The sequence below is a fragment of the Sesamum indicum genome, linkage group LG10 (genome assembly GCF_000512975.1).
Source record: "Sesamum indicum cultivar Zhongzhi No. 13 linkage group LG10, S_indicum_v1.0, whole genome shotgun sequence".
NCBI lineage: Eukaryota > Viridiplantae > Streptophyta > Magnoliopsida > Lamiales > Pedaliaceae > Sesamum > Sesamum indicum.
The window spans coordinates 933594-943254 of record NC_026154.1 but is presented as its reverse complement, the minus strand read 5'-3'; the positions used below and the strand labels follow the sequence as shown (position 1 = coordinate 943254).

The 9661-nt window shown below is 33.2% G+C and overlaps 3 protein-coding genes across 3 annotated transcripts in view; 2 read left to right on the top strand and 1 right to left on the bottom strand.

The window, feature by feature from the left end:
* The window catches only part of LOC105171427 (CASP-like protein 1E2), a gene marked incomplete in the record, with an annotated part of 2001 nt that extends 186 nt beyond the window's left edge, over positions 1-1815 (top strand). The window contains 2 exon segments of the mRNA XM_011092544.2: positions 6-182; positions 1249-1815. Coding sequence (XP_011090846.1) covers positions 6-182; positions 1249-1585 — 514 coding nt within the window.
* Positions 6986-8309, top strand: LOC105171426 (transcription factor bHLH25-like). Its single transcript, XM_011092542.2, has 2 exons — positions 6986-7440; positions 7904-8309. Exons 1-2 carry the CDS (start codon positions 7144-7146, stop codon positions 8285-8287), a joined length of 681 nt encoding a protein of 226 aa, XP_011090844.1. The 5' UTR covers positions 6986-7143; the 3' UTR covers positions 8288-8309.
* The window catches only part of LOC105171425 (beta-D-glucosyl crocetin beta-1,6-glucosyltransferase-like), a gene marked incomplete in the record, with an annotated part of 1797 nt that continues 494 nt past the window's right edge, over positions 8359-9661 (bottom strand). Inside the window, 1 exon segment of the mRNA XM_011092541.2 lies at positions 8359-9661. Coding sequence (XP_011090843.1) covers positions 8727-9661 — 935 coding nt within the window.

The following is a 9661-nucleotide window of genomic DNA, read 5'->3' as shown; positions in this document are numbered from 1 at the left end:
AAATTAAATTTAAGAGGTTGGGACTTGGTTTTGAGGTTCTTGGCACTATCGCTCAGCCTGGCCGCCGCCGTGGTTCTCGGCGTCGATAAGGAGAGCACCACCGTAGCGATGACCTTGGTCCCCACCCTGCCCGCCGTCAATGTTCCCGTCACCGCTAAGTGGCATTACTTGTCTGCTTTTGTGTAAGTGGCATACTCATCGCTACTTTCTGCATTCTACTCTTTGTACCTATGTATAATATGTCTGTGCAGTTAGTTAAGTGTAATAACCAAAAATATTAGTTAGTAATTGATTTTTGAGTTTGCTACATAAGTTAATTAATACTACTTATATTTGAAAAATTAGATAATCTATCCAACAAGTTTGTTTAATAAATTAGAAAAATTATTTAATTCAACCTTACTTGATCGGTCAACATTTATTACTCGAATAAATAAATATTACCATTCTTTTTTTAATTTTTAATTATACGAAAATCTTCCAATATAGAAAACTCTTGAATCAAATCAATTAGAAAGCAACTGTATCACACCTACTATGTGACGTGATTGATCAATTTTCCTGAACTGACCTCCAAGAATATAACAAGTCTATTCTACCTGTTATATAATTGGTTCAAGTTCAACAAAATTAAATTCAGGATAGAATTTTCCAAAATTTTGTTATATTAGTGTTTAAATATATAGCTTAAAATACCCCCAAAAAGAAAATGAATTTGGCGCTCGTGAGCTAATTCAAACTCCAATATATTTAGATATATGTAGTTTTTTTATTTAGTACTTGTTTAAAATAATTCGACCACTTATTTTTGTACTATACTCCTAACCAATAAATATCATGTATGGTCTATAATTATTGCGAGAAATAAGCGCAGTATTAGGTAAAATTTAATATATCTACACTAATAAATAGGCCCAAAAATTTAGGCTGTTTTAAATACGGAAAAGTCGAACATTTAATTGAGCTGTGGAATTGTTACCACATGTTAATGTCCAGAGAACACAACTGTAATGTATCAATCCAGCCACATCAATCAATTGAATTGCCACTTGATGGGTCATAGTTTGACAATTATTAAAATAGGTTGTCACGTATTATATCCAGGTGTGTAAATGAGTTGATATGAACATAACAGTTAGTCGGGTTGGACTCGAATTGAATTTCAAGACAAAAAAAATATTAAAATTTAATCAAATAAATTCAAATGATGTAATCATCACTAATTTGAAGAAATGCGTCTCGTCTCAGGTTCTTTGTGGTGGCAAACGCTATCGCATGCGCCCACGCCGCAATCTCATTGCTCCTTGCCTTAGCGAATAAGGGGGGAAACAAGGGAATCTCTTTGATGATTGTCCTCTTCGACCTAGTGATGGTGGCCCTACTCTTTTCGAGCTTCGGGGCCGCCCTTGCCATCGGTCTTATGGGCTACGAAGGGAACTCACACGTTCAGTGGAAAAAGGTGTGCAATGTGTTCGATAAGTTTTGCAATCAGGCGGCAGCCGCCTTCGGCCTCTCCGGTGCCGCCACGGTGGCGTTCTTCTTGTTGGTGGTGCTTGCCACCTTCAACCACCACAAGAAACACTAGATAGATCATTAGAGTGGAGTGAGTGGCCTTGGATTATGAGCTATATGCATAGAAAGTTTCCTAAACTGAGTAGGTTACCATACATGCATTGTGTTAATTTCAGTGTGGTGGAAAGGTGACAATTTTCAGTTCTTTTTTCGTTTAATTTTATGAACATTGAGATGTTCATATTTGTGACTTGTGATCATCACGCTTTCTAAGTTTAAAATCCTTTGAATATGTTTTGATAATTTTAAATTAAAAGTATTTCAATTTTTTTTATTTTAATTTTAAATTATATTTTGTTGAATATTGATATATTTTAAATCCTTTTGCAATTCAATAATTTGATATTGTTTGTTCAAAATTTTCTTTTAAATTCAAATGCACCATGAAAGAATATTGAAGAATTTGTAATGGGCTTTATTAGTTTATAAGCCCAGCCCAATTACAGTGTTCGGGTGGCCCAAGTCTTGAAGTGGGTCGGTTGAGTTGGTTTAGTTCCATCAAAATATAGGGTAAATTGTACCCAATTCCCAAAAATTACGAATTTTTTTATTTAAAAAATATACATATATTATCTTCAAATAAAAAAAATTATATAGTCCTATACGGTAAGTACATACTATTATTTTATTCTTATTCATTTTTTTTAAAATAACATTTGAAAAAATGTAATAAAAAATTAAGAGTAGATAAAGTAAATAATCCATAAGGCATATTAATTTATAAAAATATTTTAAAAAATTATGAATTAGATAAAATTATAATCATAATCTAAAAGGGTAATTTTATAAATGAAACCGTCCTTGTGTTTGGTAATGTCGAAATTTTTTAAAAAGTATATAAAATTATAATCGTAATTCAAAAGAACAATTTTATAATTGCAACTGTCCTTGTGTTTGGTGAAGTTAGATAGATGTTAAAATTAGGGATATATTTACAATATCTAAACAATAAGAGATATTTATAATTATATCAAATATCATAAGATGCAATGTCATTTGAACCAACAATAAGGGTGTATTATGTAACGATTAAATATTATTTTTACAAATTTAGTTTATATCTTTTATACTATTATAAAAGAAAATATTTTATTACACTAATTTTTAACACTCAATTTTATTCTTTAATTTTTTTAAAGAAAAAATTGGTCAGAATAGTAATTCCAATATTATTTAATAATTTCACAAACACAAATTTTTTTTCTCCCACCTTACTTATCTATATTTTTATTTTTATTTTTTTCTCTCTCACTTCACGTTTTTTTATCTTTAGGGACTTCTTTCTCTCATTCACCGTGCCATGATTGTTTTTTTATATTTTTTATATACTTGTTGACACCGCATGCGACGATTATTGATCTCAAGAAAAAAAAATAATAATAATAAGATACCAAAATGCCCATCTCCAATAGTACATATTATAAATAACACTATAGGGCCATGTTTATTTAGGCCTATTGGATTAAGCCATTTTCTTATTATTTCATATTAAATGTTGTATTCATTTGAATAAAACTTCTGCTACACTAATGGAGGAGAATTCAGTCAAAATGTCAATACAATGCAGGGACAAAAAGGAGAAAAAAAATACATAGTAGTAATATTGATGGGTCCCACAGATTGTTAATATCACTTGGAGGCCTCGTACTGTTGTAGGGGGGCGAATAGGAACTAGTAAATAACTGATAAGGACCTATTAACATTGATATCCATGTTAATAAACGTGGCCTAAAAAAATAATTCGATGGTAACGAAAAAAATAGCATCGAGTTAATTAATAAGTAAAATTTTTATTGTCAATTTATATAATTTAACATAAAATAAAATTACTTGTCAATAAATTTAACAACAAAAATTTACTTACTAACAATATTAACAACGAATTGTTTAAAATATATATTAAATGATATAGATTAATAATAAAATTTTTACTTATTAATTAGCTCAATATTAATTGTAACACTAAATTCTTTTATAATTATTGACCCATTTTCTTATAGGGTAAGCAGATGATATAGTTTATACATAAAGGATATATGGGTGAAATGCAATGAAGAATTGAATATGCCGAAACAAATACCAAACACAAGGACCTATTCTGCAGCTTCATTTAATTTGCGTGCAATAGTTGGTGAAACCAATACGTAACTCTACCACCAATTTTTATGTGAATATAATAAATAATTTTTTTTTATATTTTAAAATATATTATAAATAAAATAAAAATTTTAAATTAATACATTACATTAAAAATAAAAAAAAGAAGAAAGAAAGAAAAAATAATTATTTGTCAATTAATGTAAAAATTAAAAAAATAAATAAGTTAGTTATTTTATTGATTGAAGGGCATTTTTTGCTTCACAAAAAATTAGTGCAACAATGTCATTAATTATCTTCTCTAAGTATGGAAAATCTTTTTATAGTATGGATAAGAATTGAAACACTGTTGGTAGCTAAGGGGTAATAACCCCTATTCGAAATAATATTTTAAAATACAAATTTTACCATATATTGTTACAGATATTGGACACGCACATAAAACATGTAGCGTTGTGCATGTGCCTTTGCACACACCACACATTCATTTTATTATTTTAACCATCATCATATATATATATATATATATGTGACCAGCCTTTGGGTCTTCAAATTGGGGGGAAGCTAAAAATTGTGATTTTCGTCAGTAAAAATTGAAAAACCAGGAAAGAAACAAGAGAGCTAGAAGAAAGCAGCAGCAGTGGCAAGGCATATATATAGCCAGTTTGGCTGCGGTGCTCAGCCTGCCAGTGGTGGTGCTGCTGCTGCTGCTCCACCCTACCAAGAAGCAGACGACGGCCTCGGTGGTGGTGGTGATATATATATATATATATATATGTGCCATATACTACAGCTTCAAAGGGCCCTTCTTCCAGTAGATAAGTTGTTTTTATCAAGTGGAAGAAGGGTCTTTTGAGGTTGTATTTGATGGCAACTTTCCGTCGTACGTACTCTGTGCCTGTCCGTATGTGTATCTATACACATCCATATACGGCGTAGATGTATGTATACATCATTCGAAATACGTCCATTCACTATTAACGATGATGTACTTGCCATAAATATTCATAAATACTGGTATTATAGCGTACGGTATCGCATAGGAACGTGACACATGGTATCATTTGGGTATCTGAGTGTTAGGTGATCCAACGACTATCAAAACGGACCGGTCGCCTTTGCGTGGATCTTGTCCACTGCTGCAAAATTCTTTAAAAAACAAGGACAATTTAATCTTTTAATAATTATTCTTATAGAACAATATAAGACTTTTTTGGTGTTGACACCACCTCAACCATCAATACCTCTTAAAAATGTCATTTTGAGCCCTAAAATGACTAAACAATGCGAAATTTGTGTCTGAAAAAATAAGGTAACTTGCGTGGGTTATTTTGATAAAATTATAACTCAATGAAAAAATGAATTTCAATTACAATTGAATAGTAATTATTTGGGGGCTGCTACATATGTCACGGGCGACTCCATTTTCAAGTAAACAAGAAATAAGAGATAATTAGTTATGATATCGTGACTAATCATTCAAAGTAAATGAGACCTTAGGACTCATGAATCCTTCCATTTCTTAACGCATTAACTTGGGGGTGGCAATATGGGTGAAAACCCTGCTTCCAACCCAACCTCATGTTAAACTTGGGTTTAACATTAATTTTTTACTATGGGTTCAAAATAATTTTATTTAAATTAATTTAAATAGATTATGGATTCTATATGGGTTTTAATGTATCCTAAATGGATTTTTCATATTTAATTTTCTGTTAGTTTATCAAGAGTAATTTTAGTAATATAATAGAATTTATAAAAAATTAAAATTAATTCATTATAGGTCCTGTATGAGTTGGTGATGGATTTTAAGTGGGTCGATGATGAGTTTTGAGTTCCTTAGAATTGATATAATTATACTATATATATGAAATATAAAAAATGGGTATCATGACTCATTTCCAAACCAGTTTATTTTCAATTCTTGAATTCAAAACTCATTTTAAATCCAATCCATATTAAACCCAACCCAACTCGTCCATTTGTCACCCTTAACATTAATTGAATGCCTAACATTCACCTTATGTGAATGCCTAATGAGCGCTATTAATTTGATAGGTATGCATTTATGATATTTAAATATAACTTTTCACATTCATTTGACTTATTCTATTTCTTTGTCTAATTGGATTTTGGTTGGGAGGCAGCTTAATAGGTTTAAATGTATTTTTATTTTCAGGTCAATACAATACCACACATACAAGCGTAGTGTGGCTTTCATGGACTCTGATGTGGGCTGACATAGATTATGGGCTTCTTCTCCGTGGGCCCTAATGATAGGCATAGGCCCACGAAATGAAAGACTCCCAAGGGCGCACATCTGGCATTGGGATCTAACAATCATATTTATTGTTTCCTAACTCCATATTTTAGACCTTCCGACCTCTTAATTTGATTGTCCGAATATTTACGTCGAGATGAAGCTCGACACCTCCGTTGTCTATACAAAATTTTCAATAACCATTTTCACTGGGGTGGACCGTATGACCAAAGCCGTACGACTCAACGATCAAGTCCATCATACTCTATAGCCAACCGATGATTCCCACATACCATCCACGATCTCGACCTGAATCAGCCATAAACTAGAAATATTTATTAATGTTATATTCATTTAAATTTTAGTAGAAGATCATGGGCTACAATCATGTACGGACCATTGGGCTCATGCCTTACAACAAGGGCCCATTTAATACGGACTGGCCCGATTTTGATAGTCTTGGGCTATAATTTTCTGTCTGGGCCCACGAATCTAAAATGATCATCCAAATTTATAACTTAGAACTGTCCAACTAAGATACTTTTCATATCTTATAATATCTTACTCTATTAAAATACTTTTGATATTTATAAAATATTAAATATTATTTCAGGAATTATCTATATAGTTTTGAAAAATAAAATCTGAAATATTTTGATGTATTTTCGATTATTTGAAGAAATAAACTTGTAAGAGCTGACGACCTTTCCTTCTTAACTTTCTGCCAACATTCGAATTTAATTGCTTAGTATATAAACAACTTTATATCCTATAGGGCCAAATGTGCTACAACTTTATATATTATGAGACCAAATGTGTTATAATTTTATTTTATGTGACAAAAACTACTATAATATTTATATTATGGGACTAAATACGTTAAGCCCGCAAACTACGGAATCAAAAGTGCATCACATCTTATCGTGTGAGATCAAAAATATAATTTTTTTTTATTATATAATTGATCAGTTTTTAAATTGCATGTCAATCGCGAGTTTTCTCATTTATCATATAATTAATTCATGTTAAATCAAAGACGGTCTGGAGTATTGTCTCTCTAACGAACTGCTTGTAGCAAATATTCTAACAGCTTTCTTGCTGCGAAAACGACCCCAAACAGCAAACCCCTCTATCTCTCTCTCTCACACACACATACATAAAGCGAAATTTGAGTACCCGGGAAATTTTGTATATAATTAAATGTGAGTGTTGAAATGAGTGAGAGAGGAAAAGGGGAGTGTGGAGAGCAAGAAACTGAAGAAGAGGAGATAAGAAGATTGCTTTTGGGCATTATGGAGGGATATAATGACAATGTAATCCCATCACTATCTTATTTTTCTCCTTTTCCTGGAATCTCTATTGCTGAAAAGGGTTCAAGCTCAAGAAAAAGAGAGAAAGATGAAATTTCATGGGTTCAGAGTTTGATCAAGGAACGAAAAAGAAGGGAGCAAATGAGTGAGAAATTCTCTCTTCTTCAATCCCTGGTGCCTACTCTTGTCAAGACCTTCAAGGTCAATACATTTCAATTTTCTTCTTCTGAAATTTTATTGATTTATGATTGGGCTTCATGGTTTGATTTCTTTACGAAAACATGTGTTGAATGATACTGTTGGATTGATAAAGATGATTAGTGATTCGCATATGGTAGCTGAACATATTTGATTAGTGCGAATCAAACGAAATCCTAGTTCTTACAGGCTCTGTTCTACTCCATGCATCTCTATTATGTTTCTTGTGTTATGTATCAATTCACTTTTTTGCTTCCCATCTCGTTCAGATTTGTTTGTTTCAATGTGTTCTTGTGTATACACGTTCTTGCACTGTCAGAGTTATATTTTTCTGTATGAAAAATTTACTTCCAGGGCATGGTTACATGTAAATCTCAACAGAATTGAATCAATCCCATTTCGTATCTTGTTAATCTTTGAAGTTAGTAGGCTACCCTAACTTTGTATTTGTATTGCAATGTTGCAGCCCCCAAAAGAGAAGATTATAGGGGACACCGTGAACTACATAAAGTACCTCAAACAAGAGACTGCGAGATTGGAGGGTCTAAAGAAATCCCGGTGCAAAGAGCCGACAGTGGCAAAACCTGGTTTATTCAAATGTACAGATGAGAACACCTCTGTGAAAGTTGCAGTCTCGAATGGTGCTACATTCCTTGCCGTTCAACTTCCCTTTAGACGTGGTTTAGTGCCGGAGATTGTGAGGGTGTTTGAAAAGCATCGGGCTGAGGTTTTGGAGGCAAGAATATGTGTTAATGAACAGCAGCTGTTGACATTCACAGCCACAATAATTCTTGCAAGTGATGGAGATAGTTCAATTGACAAGATACGGGACGAAATATTAACATTATAGATACTATATATGGATTTATAGATCATTGATTGATACAGAATTTCCATTGTTATTTGATAAGTGGACCATTTTTTGAGAGAATGTAGGTTTCTTGATTGATATTGATTGCAATGTGTACATGAGTTTTATACAGGTAAAAGTACAAGAGTGGAGTGGATTGATAACCTGTAACTTGCTCTAGAGAGGCTTCATCTGTTTTTGTTCATTTGCTTGGTTCCGTACTAAGAACAGGATTCTATATAGATGCTGAAACATTTGGTTCATTATTACAAACTCCTGCGGAAAAATCTTGGCGAGTTATTTTATTTCGTGCAACGAAACTTACCAGTTATCTCCTTCTCCAAATCCAGCACTCAGCATCATCTTTTGGGTGATTTCAGGACAAGAAATCAAAGTTAAACTGATTTTGACTTCCATAGCCTGAGAAAGCAGTGTATTATCACTTCTGCTGCTTATGCTCCATACAAACCCGACGCAGCTGATCTGCTGCTTCATTTATTGCATCTTCTTCTTCATTTTTCATCTTCTCACTCAATTCTGCAGCTTTAAGCCTAATATCTTCCCCAGTCTCCTTCACAATGACCTTATTTATCGCGTCTGCAACATCGGCTCCACCAAATCCTCCATTTTCATCTCTTTTGACCTCAATCCCAACACCAGCCTCCACCACTAGCCTAGCATTGAAGGGCTGATCAAGTTTCAAAGGCATGGCTATAACTGGTACACCAAAATAAATGCTTTCAATTATGGAACTCATGCCACAATGACTTAAAAAAGCCCCGGTACTTGGATGTGCTAAAATTTGAGTCTGCGGAGCCCATCCCTGCAAAATCATCCCTCTGTCTTGCACCCTATCAAGAAATCCCTTAGGCACCACTTCTTCTATGCTGACTCTTTCTCCAGGAGGAAATCTGACAACCCATATAAAGTTAACATCACTAGCCTCCAACCCTTTTGCTATCTCTACCATCTGATCCTTAGATAAGTAGTTTTCACTTCCAAAGGAAATGAAAACAGTTGAGAACTTATTTTTCTGACTTAACCATTCCACGATCTCTGCATGCTTTCCTTCTTCACTGTTAGAATGTGTAACGAGTGGACCAACAGGAACCAGCTTTTTCTTGCACAAGACTGATAAGTAGTCCATGTACTTCCCTTCAATTGCCCTGCAGGTTTTCACTAAAACAACGTCACAAGACAGCGTGAAGTGCCCAATTGCCGAATCAAGATCATTCTTTTTGACTCCTAGATCAGAAAAAACCATGGTTTCGTAAGCCTTTCTTTCATAATCTCGAAGATAAATCTCCTCATAAGGGAAAGCCGAAGTTGCAGAAATGAAGGAATGGAAGTAAAACGAATACGGTACGGCTCCTG